General features: G+C 36.5%; 1 protein-coding gene across 1 annotated transcript in view; it reads right to left on the bottom strand.

Annotated features, from left to right (window-relative positions):
• The window catches only part of FES (FES proto-oncogene, tyrosine kinase), a 171,933-nt gene that overhangs the window by 54,928 nt on the left and 104,486 nt on the right, over positions 1 to 12,519 (bottom strand). The window contains exons 13-15 of the mRNA XM_009864898.1: positions 6,635 to 6,691; positions 3,664 to 3,779; positions 1,938 to 2,032 (exon numbers count right to left, since the gene is read on the bottom strand). Of these exons, the coding sequence (XP_009863200.1) occupies positions 1,938 to 2,032; positions 3,664 to 3,779; positions 6,635 to 6,691 (268 nt within the window). The remainder of the gene's footprint in view (positions 1 to 1,937; positions 2,033 to 3,663; positions 3,780 to 6,634; positions 6,692 to 12,519) is intronic.

Here is a 12,519-nt window from a genome sequence, read left to right as displayed (position 1 = left end):
AGAGAGTAGCACCTCTCTACATAAAGTGCAAAATTTCAAAATACATTTTTAATACCTGAACAAATTAAAAATCTAAATTGAAATCTGAATGTGGAATGAATAGCAGAGTTAGCGACTACTGAGCCACATCCCAGCAGTCTCAAAAGACACAGTAACTGTACAGCCTACAGCTATTTGGGATGTAAAAACAATAGAAAAGGTGCAAATGTTAAAAACAAGTCAGAAAACACAGGAGAAATTCCACATTTTATGGAGATACTTCTTATTTTTTCCTCAGGCAAAAAACTGTCAGAAATTTATTAATTACACATCTTTTCAGTCATACATTTACAGAATACGATTCTAATCTAAACCATGCCATTTTTATTTTTATTATAAAGAATGTCAGTTAAACTGTGTAAACAGCCTCAGGTGTAAACACACTTAAAACACAACACAGACTAAGCAGATACTGAGAAAGTTAAGTGTTGAGTGCAAGCCAATAGGCCTACCACTTTTCTGTTCTTCAACAGGTGGCATTAAATAACAAAATAGAGCACTAATAATTATTATTTCAGGTAACCTCATCCAAAATTGCCCCAGAAAACAGAAATCCAGTAATATCAGAATCACCGCTTGTCTGATCTGATCTAAGAAAAAGTTATGTTTCCTCAGAGCTGGCATCCTTATTGTTTCTAGCAGGTTTGGTCAGCCTCATGGTGTGCCAGCAAAGTTGTAAGAGAATTTGGAAAATTGTGTTGGCTCGAACACTGTACAGTGTTTGTGAGAGCAAACGAGCATGGAAGCTACCCAGAGGACTTACAGAGTAGCAAAATTGGGTAAGAATTAAGAAGTTTCTTGCAAAATCAAAGCTCGGAGACAACAAATTTTGGATAGACTTGAGCTGCAAAACAGACATAAGAGTCAAGGAAGGGTTCTCACTAATTGCCCCTTGAAGTGTATTAGTACGTTTCAATAACTTGTCCTAGGTTCTGGAAACCCTGAATGAGAACGGTGAAGGTGTTAAAAGATCAGGATTTATTTTCATCTTCACAGAAGCTGATTACCAATGTATGCCTTAAAACCCAGGACACTGCTCCATTTTAATAAATTAAATCACATGAACAAATATAACAATCTAATATAATCTCACCGAATAAAGGCAGAAAATTCAAATAGGTCAAAGATTTCATCAGTGCTCTTGTACTAAAGCCAGTACTCAACAATTATAAACAATCCAAGTCTTTATGAATGAAATGGTTCTTAAAACAGCTTGCCCTATAATTCTGAAGACAAATCCAGTGATATATAAAACAAATATAGTGTTGCATATTAAGCATTAGTAGAGGCTTCCAAAGCCACGTTTTCAAACTGCTGAGAAAATCAACAGAGGGAGAGCTGCTCAGAAGCATGTTATCATCCCAATAATTTCAAATTCTCTCCATCCATCGCTGAATAACATGAAATCAAGATTCCAGAAATAAGGCAAGATCAACCCATAAACTGAACAATCTATTTTGGTAAGGAAAGGAAATTTTATATTACCAAAAATTACCCAAATTTGAGTTATTAAAATTGAAACATTACCCAGCAATGAAGTTCCTTTAAATACAAGCATCTTAACACTCACTAGATAACTCTGTTGTTAAAGGAAGCCTCATGTAACAGCTTGTCAGAAGGAAAGCGAAGACAGAGCTGAGACACCTTTCAGCAAATTCTGTCGTCTTGAATGGCTACAGAAAAACAACATATTTGTGGGAAAACGACAGATTTGTGGGGTTCACTCCACTCCACAGCTAGCAGAACCTAGTATTTCCAAAGAAATTCGCAAGAAATGCGACTTTTGAAATCAGTTATAAGAATGGAGATAAAGACAAATATGAAACATTATTTTTACACTGTGGAAACAATACCTATGGAAATAGACTGAGGGGGAAAAAAAAAGGTAAAACAATTACCTGGAACAAGCTCCATAACAATATAAATAGGTTGTCGTTGCGTGCAAACTCCTATAAGTTTTACAATATTAGGATGATCATACTGTTTGAGTATTCTGCAAAACATACAGTAAGTTTTTTACGTTAATGATCTTTATTGTAAAAAAATGGTTAAATATTACAGGAAAATATCTTAAACCCTTAATGTTATTTTAATGGAACATGTCATGACTGTTATAAAGAAAAAAATCAACATAACAGATCAATCATAATTCGTTTTGAAATGGAGGGCATCCTGATACACTAATAATTCAGGATTGAACACTGTATTACTATCATTGTAATTTTATCATTTGTCTATATAATATTTGTCCTCACAACTGAAAAATGGCCTGACAGGTTTGCACTTTCTCAAGAATCCTTATAATCAAACAACATTTCAAAGTTGGAGTAGAAGAGGAGGTACAACTAAAAAGCATGCACAGCATGCCTCTACACTTCCCTGCTGCACTTTTCAAAGGCACACTCATTCCAATTTTTTGGAATTAACAGATTAATAAATAATGCAAGTTTTAGAAGACTATAAAGAAAGCAGTTTTGACTTTAGGAATTGAACAAAAATATTTACATTTTTTTAGATGTTACTTTAATAAGAATATTTGTAGCCTAAACCAGTATGCTGTGACTTGTAAGTGAAACAAGGGGCAAGGAAAGTTTATACTGTGACCTTGTAACTTACATTTATTCTACTGTTTGCTGACTTAAAGCACCTCCTTTTTCTCCCTTCTATTCTAGGATCAAGAGTAAAATACTAACCTACCTAACACATATGTATTTAATGGGAAATTATTTCATTTTTTAGACTAACGCTACTCCATTAGTGGCAGGCTGCTTAACAAATGAAACATCTCTGCAGCTGCCAAGTTACAAGTTGTTTAAAATTATTCAATAGATACAGTGGCTGATCTTCATTCTCTAAATACATAGTATCTTTTTTCCTTGTCCAAACTGATCCTACTAGACTGATAGTAAAAACGAAAACACATGAGGCGTCATAGTAAGAGGAACTAATTTAATTTCAACAATTGTGAAATTATCTTATAATGCCCCTCTATCCTGAGGTCTCAGAACCTGCCTTTCTGCATCAGTCTGTATTCAGAATATTTAGCATATTGCATCATTATTGTCATTAAAAAAATAAGTATGCAATCACATGCTGTCTGACACAGCATAGAATATCTCTACCAGAGTGAATTCTTCTTACAAAGAGAAAATTACTAAATGGGGACTATAGAGTCCTGCCTAGCCACTTTGATCAGCTCTATTAGTCACGCATGTACGGTATGATTTGTGATTGGTATAATCACTTCTAAATTAACAGTATCTTCCAGTCACCTTATCTGAATCCTTATGGCATATCTCAGAAGAAGTTCTAAATGGAAGCACTTAGAAAAAAAAATGGTGTTTTATAGCCATAGCTTGCTTTGCCAAAGAGGCAGTTTCAGCAAGTGCAGATGCTACCGCATTCACACCTTAAAAATGCTTATGTTTAGTTGCCAGGGCAACAGTTTGAAATGTACCAAGGGGGAGAAGGAAGAAGTTTGACTACTGCTTCTTTGAATTTTTCTGAAGATCAGATTTTGTAAATCCATCTAATTATGAAACATAAAACAAATAAAACCCCCCAAAATACCCCACAATAAGTATACATTTCAATCTGTATTTCAGTTAAATTCAGACAATCTACCTGGCTTCTGACAGAAATTTTATTTTTAGTTCCTGAGGAAGATCTTCTTTACATGTCTTTACAGCAACAGGAGTTTTATCCTTTAATGTTCCCTTGTACACCTCACCAAAATTACCCTGAAATCAGAAAAAAAAATCATTCTAAGTAAAAAAAAAATAAAAATCTTCACAAACGTCCAGAAAAAATTATGCAGGCAGCTAAAGCAAATGGTATGGAACTTTGAGATGTGTTTATGAAGCCAAATGAGGTTTTCTTCCAGTATCTGCCCCTAACACAATGCAGTTCACACACACATAGTACATCCATTATATGGACAGAGGGTATGATTCTACTTTGACCTTGCTGGAAAAAAAGAAAAACACATTAACTTTGTATTTACAGTTTTCTCATAAAACCTCTTAGTAACTTTTAAAGTCAACAGACACAGAACCACAAATGTTAGGGGTTGGAAGGGACCTCTGGAAATGATGAATTCCAACCCTCCTGCCAGAGCAGGTTCACCTAAAGCAGGTTGCACAGGGTGGCATCCAGGCAGGACACTGAATAGTAGCACTTTTTTTTTTTTCCTTATTCTTTCTTCTGCAATTTTCCATTTCACACTAGTGTATTTTATCAATAGTTTTCAACTTGCAGAGTTAAAAGAGATGTAAGACGATTAGGCCATTCTATGATTCTATGATATGTGAAACTATGACAAAACACATCAAAATAACATAAACCTTCTCACATATACAAGACAGGAAAAATGCAAGCTAAGAAAACACTGAATATTTATCATAAATGAAAACGACTGCAAAAGATACACTGTCACGTTTGCACTGAAAAACTTATGTGATCCACATCTATTTTAAAAGCTATCTCAGGACTGCTCTACAGAAGCAAGTATGCACGGCTTCACATTTGGATGGGACTTTAGAAAGTAGCTCCTTTTGTAATCAGGTTTTTAGTTCTTCAAGTTGTTTATTTTTTTATCTTTCACAGAAGAAAACTGAAACAATAAAGACCATAGAATAATCTGCATCAGATCTATTGCTTACTTAAATAAAAACAAAAGAAAAATCAATTAGGACACAAACTGAAGGAAGAAGGAAATTGTGGGATATATAACACTGAAAACAAGAGAAGAAAAAACAGTGAAAACTGATGGACTCATACTTTTGCTAAGTTTTGTATTTCCCAAAGAATAAATACAACTCAGTTTTAAATCTACATCTGGTAAATTTCCACATGAATTCCACTTCTGTGCCCTGGTATCTATCTAGGATCTATGACATCAATTCGCTCTTCTAAAACAGCATTTCCAGAGGCCAGGACATCACCTCTGATATCTAAAATGCCAAGAGTGTCCAAAGGCAAGAAGCTGAGTCACTCCCTATACACTTTTCCTCTAGCTTTCTGGTCAGAAGTAACTAACAGTGAAAACTAAATCCATCTTAAGTACTACTTAAATACTGAAAACGTCTTTTTTCTTTACTTAAAATATTTAATTTGTGTGTGTTTGTGTGTGTATGTGATTTTTAGTACAACATGTTCCTTTTATAAAGCTTTCATTTTGTTGGGAATTATAAAATTAATACTGAGTAAATAAACAAACCACTCACTCCTGAAATTAAGGAAAATCTTTATTTTTTCTAAAGTTTGCATCCCTTTACACATTAAGCTTTCATAATTTTCCTCCTCCTCTTTTCCAAGCCACTCAAGATTTATTGATTCTCATATTTCTCACTTCCACGGTAAACAGCTGTAGTTTTAACTAACATTTAGTCATACAGAGGCTGATGGTCTTGTCATTCTTATCTCTTCTAGTTTGACTATAACTTTTAGAGATGGATGTGCAACATTTACACTGTGTTCTGCAAAAGTTTTTACCCTGTTCTGTATTTTTTAAAGAACATATCCTTCTATAATAACTTTTAAGCATTGAGTTGTTTTTATTGAATTTTAAAAATACTTTGTGCCAAAAACATGCAACGCACGTGTAAATTCAGTTTACTAAATGAATACATTTTCAGATTACTCTGTCTTTCTTCATCAAGACATTAATAATTTTTTTAGCAAGACAAAGCTTTGTTAATGCCTGAAACATCTTTATTTTTCCCCCTTGATTCTGTTTAAGAATGTGAAGCTGTGACAGTACCTGATTTTATGAAGACACAGCTCTGTTTCCTGGTAGATAATAGTTTTTGCCATCTAATGCTGCCAAATACATTTTATCCTGGGTAGCAGAATTACCTGACAGTATTTGATTTCCCCCTTTCTTGATCAATTCTTTTAGTGTATATCGCAGTAAGAAGGCATTTACTGTTTTCATTTGTCTCCTCGTCAGATAAACCTAATTTTCAGGTTTTGAGGAATGTTTTGGAACATGGCATTCAGAGCGGCATGGGAAACTGTCTATATTGGTGCAAAGGTGCTAAAAATGTAGGTGGGGTACAGGGCTTACCTGCTTTTAGACTTACAGCTCCTAAGCCGAAATTGTGATATGAACTACACTACACAAGAAATAATTCAATACATATATGACTGTGAAGTGACTTAAAAATAAATCATAACAAAATAACAAACATTTGTATTACAAGTATTGATATAATAATCTTACTATGTCAGATTTTGTTATAAGTACATAAATTTTATACATAAATATATAAACATGTTTTTCATAGTTTTATATTTTGCAACATTTTTTGTAAGACTACATGAAGTAAAACAGCCACAGTAAAACTGAGATCTACTTATCTTAAAAGTGTTCCAAAAGAGAAAAAAACATACGCTATTTAAAAACTTCCAGCACATATATCATTTACCAGTAAATTTATTTAAAGCACAGATCTGTCTTGTGTATTAAAGTAAAAGAATTGACATAAAATCTGAATACCACAGTAATTTAAAAGATAAAGCAAAAAGGAAATGTGTAGACTCAATGATTAATATATACTTATTTAAACTTTATTTAGCTAACTTGGTCACTTACTTTGCCCAGTAATTCTCCCAGTGTGACATCTTCATGATTGAGAACCCATTTCTTATCCTATGGAAAGATAAGAAAAAGATGTATTTTCAGTCTGTGCAGATATGTAAGCTACAGCTTCTATAAGATACATTTCAGCAGAAATAGAGCTAAAGAAGCATTATATCCAGATGCTCAATCAAAAGCATGCCGGGAATTCCATTATAAAATGAAATTTAGAAAACTTGCTATAAAAAAAATATTGAAATATACCATATCAGAAGACTATGCCCACAACATTACAATATGTATATATAGAGAACACTATGCAAATTTTCACACAAGCTCTGGAAACAATACCCAGCACCCTGTTTTTAACAATTATCCAAGTCAAAATCGGACAGGAAAATTTCATTTTATTATGTGAAATAACTCATTGCTAGATCATAAAAACATTCTTCAGCTCAGTATACAGAAAAAGAACTGATTTTTTTATGTCTTTTGTGGTAGTTTGAAATATTACAGGCAACTACTTCAGAAGACAACATAGTAAGTGTTGATGATTGAGACTGCAAATAATATGCAACTGTCTGAAAACACGTACAAAACAATTATAAACTTCTTATTACACTGATCTATTTAATAAATAACTAAAGTGTTAGAGTAGGGCATTCTAAGTCTAAACCGTATCGACTGTTTTTTCATTTTATTTCTATTAGCACCTCATCTATTTATCACCTCACAAACACTATTACAGCTCCTCATGTTAGTAGTAGGCTCCTAAGCTTTCTTTATTACTATCGAAAAAGGCAAATACCTGAACAACTGTACAGCAACTCACTAAATCATTTCTTAGTAAAGCTCACAGACAACCAAGCCAAACATGCTGGCTTTGAAGTACACCAATATATCAGATTAGCAGGTTCTCTGGACCATGAAGGACCTGCAAAGATCTTGACTGGAAGACTGTGGTACCCGTAATTGTTAGTGTTCCACACAGCAGCTAACTGGAGCAAGCTCAGCTCCCTTGGTGGCAGGACGGACTCAACTAGCACACTGCAATGGAGGCCGCAGGCAGCTCCCACCGGTTAGCGGCAACTACACCACCCGCCTGGCCTTGCCTCTCTCTACAAGTGTCCCAAGAAGTTCTCAAGCGAAAATCCTTGCTGTTCGCCAGTAGAAGGAGTGAACAGAGTTGTTTCCTTGTCAGAAAGTTCTGTTATAGGTCAAATGACCAACACATGATAATCTCTGCTACAGGAAGGGACTGCCCAGCATGCTGCTTGTGGATGAGTGGGCTATTCGATGCTACACCACCTGCGGCTCCCACAGTCCAATGCGACGCAAGATTGTCTACACTATTCTCTCTTTACAGTGTTAGTTCCAATAGTAGTTTAAGTGAAACCTTACAGAGCCTGAGTACCTTTCTTACTGGGACCGTTAACAGCAAAACAGGCTCTTTACAATGAGTATAAATACTTCATGGCAGGGAATGAAAAAAAGCAAGACAAGCTCTTCTCAGTGGTCCTCAGTGAAAGGACAAGAGGCAAATTAGAAACAGAAAATTGTTCTCAACATGAGGAGAACTGTTTTTAGTGTGAGGGTGGTCAAACACCAGAACACAGAGATTTTGGAGTCTTCATTTGCTGAGATATTCAAAATCCAACTAGACATAGCCCTGGAAAACCCACAATAGTTGAATCTGCCTGAGTAGGGGAGCTAGACTAAAGAATCTCAAGAATATGTTTCCAATATAAATGAGTCTGTGATTCAAAGACAAAGAAAAACCTTCTGTATATAAATAGACCATAAAATCACAGAATGGTTTGAGTTAGAAAGGACCTTTAAAGATCCAGTCCAGTCCCTCTGCCACAGGCACTGACATCTTTCACTAGATCAGGTTGCTTAAAGCTCCATCCAACTCGACCTTCAACACTTCCAATGATGAAGCACCCACAACTTCCATGGGCAACCTGTCCAGGGTCTTAACACCTTCATCATAAAAGATTTCCTTCTTCTATCCAATCTAAATCTAATTCAGTTTAAAGGCATTTCCTCTTATCCTGTCATCACAGACCCGCAAAAAGTATCTCTTTGTCTTTCTTGTAAGTCCCTTTTAAATATTCAAAGTAGCAATACCGTCACCCTGGAACCTTCAGGCTGACCAATCTCAACTCTCTCAGCCTTTCTTCATAGGAGAGGTGTTCCAGACTCTTGATCATCTTTGTGGCACTCCTCTGGACTTGGTCCAACAAGTTCCGTGTCTTTCCTGTGCTGAGGACTCCTGAGCTGAACACAGCACTGCACAAGGGGTCTTGTGAGAACAGAGTAGAGGTGCAGAATCACCTCCCTCAACTTGCTGGCCTTCTTTCTTTTGACGCAGCCCAGGATGTGACTGGCTTCTTGTGCTGCAAGCACACATTCCTGGCTCATGTCCAATTTCTAATACACCAGGATCCCTTCTCTGCAGGGCTGCTCTCAATCCATTCAGCCCCAGCCTGTATTCATACTTGGCATTGCCCCAATAGAGGTGCAGGACCTTGCACTTGGCCTTTTTGATATTCATGAGGTTCAAACAGCCCTTCTCCTGAAGTCTGTCAAGATCCTTCTAGATGGCATGACCTCTTTCCAGTGTATCAACTGTGCTACTCAGCTTGGTGTCAGGTGCAAAACTGCCGAGGGAGGATTCAATCCCACGTTGCCATTAATATGAGTTATGTCATCAATATCTATGTCATCAATAATGATACTGAACACTACCAGTCCCAACACAGATCTCTAAGGGCCACCACTTGTTACTCATCTCCATTTGGACATTGAGATCCTGACTATAACTCTTTGGGTGCAGCCATCCAGCCTATTTTTTATTCATCAAATAGCCCATCTATCAAACCCATCTCCCTCCAGTTTACCAACAACGATGCTGTGTGGGGAATTTGCTCTCTTGTTAGAGACGCAAAGTGCTTGTAATACGTTAGGTTAAGCCATGTTACCTGCTAAGAAAGAGGCGTTACATTAAAAAAGAATTCTGCCAAAGACTGAATCCTAACAGAAGACATTGCAACAGTCATCACTGCTTTTAACACGTTTTCAAATTTAAAAGAAAATGTAGAATGTGTAGTTATCATTTATGTAGTTATTAGTGAGATGCATAAACAAAACAAAAAAAAAGAAATTTTGACTCCCTAGGTAAGAAAGATATTTTAAAAATTCTACCTATATATAACCCCTGACATGGCTGAATTCCAGGTTTCTAGTAGAGAATACTGAGTACAACTTAAGTACAAAGCTTCAGGAATGACTTTTTTTGGAACATAAAGCTTGAGACCATCTTAAAGAAGGTGAGTTTTATATATAATTTTCAAACTGTGAAAATTCTTTTCTTCTCCAGATGTGGTCTGCACCTTTAAGAAAACATTTTCCACAGGCAGCACTGTGAATCAGCACTATTTCATTTGACGTACACAACCAATAAAGTCTGCTGTTGACTGCTAAGGAAGGTGAAGACTTGTACTGACTTATGTCTTCCTTTTTTGCAAGGAGAAAACCAGTCAGTAGGTAATCCAGAGATGTTCTGAGTAACTAAAAGAATGAAAAGGAGTACAGAAGAATTATGCCACACAGCGCATGCACCTTGCTGGGAAGGTGACCTCTCATTACTATCCACACTTCTTCACTGACATGAATGCAGTAGAGAAAAAAAAAAATGGTGGGGAGGGGGGAGGGAAATCATTGCTATTATGATTTCTATGTTTTTTTCTTAGGTATTTTATCACAAAATCAGACCATTGCTCCTGTAAGCTGTGCTCAGTGCACATTGTAGAAACTCTCTGAATAGCTCTATTCACCCAAGCTTCCAACACGCAAACCCAGTCGGCCCCATCACATGAATTCTTGTACCACACCAACACGCTGCATGATGGATCCACTACTTTGCCATTCCTCTTCCAGTGGGTGTGTCTCCACTGGGAGACTTGAAAGGAAATCCTCAATACATCAACTGCTTTTTCTCCTATAGACAAGAATCTTGATTAAAACTACTGCCTCACTGACCAGACATCATAAATAATGTATTTTCTTTATCTCTTCCTCTTGATTTTGCTAAAAATTGTGTTTTGTTGACTAAAGATTTTCTAGACATTTTTTGGTGATTGGATGCCTTATTCAGAAGCTGTTACACTACAAACAGATAGGATGTGACATCAAACCGCACACTTTCCTTGACCAGTAAAACTCAAGTTTAGGAAATCCATTTGCAAAGAAAGCTGTACAGAAAAACAAATAAACACAAAAATGACTACTTGGAGGTATTAACATAATGTTTCTTCACATTAAAATAACTACCATTGAAGCCAAAAAGTTATAGAATTAAAATGTAATGGCTTTTTAAATCACTTAATTACAAGAACTGACTTTTTGAAAATATTGACATTGTAAAGCTTGTTTACGAAGAAAAAAATTTGCTGCATAGTCCTTCAGACGACAAACTAAAGAAAATGGCACCATAAACTAGAATCAAATGATCTGCTGAAGGCTTTGTTATCACTGTATCAGTACAGTAATCACTTCCTGTACTTTTCTTTCTATGAAAACCTTCAGCCATTTATTATACCACTGGCCATGGTTTGGCCAGATTTTTCAAAATCAAAAGATTATTCGAAGTCTGATCAGCTTTGTAACTGAAGTTCTTGTCGTTGGTTTAGCTTTATTGACAAACATATGCAAATTGTGCTGTCCCGCTAGTATGTTTCATAAGGTATCAGTAAGTGAATATTCATCTCAGTCGTCCATAAATTGAGAGTTTACTGCTTCTGAGAGTCTACTATGAGTGGAAATCTTTAATTTAGGTATATAAACTGCTTCTCAAATTTAGGAGACATCCTACGTGTCACTCCTGTGGCTATGGGGCTGAGCCAAGCAGACTAAAAAGGAGGCAGACACTGCTTCAATGATCCTTTTTGCTTCTAGCTGAAATCTCTTCAGAAATGTTCTTTCACTACTCATCAGGCACCACCTGCACACACCTCAAACGCAGACAGCTAACGAAACCGATGCTACCCTTGGCATACTGCACTCTTTTTGATCACACTTTTCATCACTCATTTTGTCTTTTAACTTGTGTATTTACAATGGAATCTGACAGCATGAATATTTGCCAGACGATCCATGTGAGACTAGCAGAAGATACATACTGTAACATAATTAAAAGAATAGAAGAGCAACCCAGAACTTCTATGTAATTTTTCTCGACTCATCCACAAGTTTTTCTACTATGCTCCTCCCTCTTGGTTTCTTTCGCTCAGGTTTAGTGAAAGCCTTCAGGACTATGAAAACAGTCATTTCTTTCCCCCACTAGAAAGTATCAAAATACAACAATCCTCCTCTCCTCCTCCCCTTGCCTCATATAGTTTTCACATTCTATGAGTGTTATCAATGGATAAAAAGATGACAGCTTTCATACTACATCCTGATCCTCTTTTTGAAAAATAAACTGATTTACTTGAGATTACTTTTTGAAAGAGGAGAAGTTCAGATGCTGCAGGACACAAGAAATTTAAGGGGTCTTCCACGAAGAAGGGGATGCGGCTGCCAGCCCAGTTGAAGTGCCTCTACACAAACGCATGTGGCATGGGCAATAAACAGGAGGAGTCAGAAACTTGTGTGCGGTCAAGGGGGCAATGGGTACAAGCTGGAACACAGGAGGTTCCACAAAAACGTTAGAGAAACTTTTTCACTGTGAGGGTGACAGAGCACTGGCACAGGCTGCCCAGGGAGGTTGTGGAGTCTCCTTTTTTAGAGACATTCAAAACCTGCCTGGATGCGTTCCTGTGTGACCTACTGTAGGTGATCCTGCTCTGGCAGCAGGGCTGGACTAGATGATCCTTTGAGGTCCTTTCCAACCCCTAACA

This window comes from Apaloderma vittatum, unplaced genomic scaffold (assembly GCF_000703405.1).
Source record: "Apaloderma vittatum isolate BGI_N311 unplaced genomic scaffold, ASM70340v1 scaffold3562, whole genome shotgun sequence".
Taxonomy (NCBI): Eukaryota; Metazoa; Chordata; class Aves; order Trogoniformes; family Trogonidae; genus Apaloderma; species Apaloderma vittatum.
The sequence above is the reverse complement of the archived record's forward strand: the minus strand, read 5'-3'. Positions and strand labels throughout refer to the sequence as shown.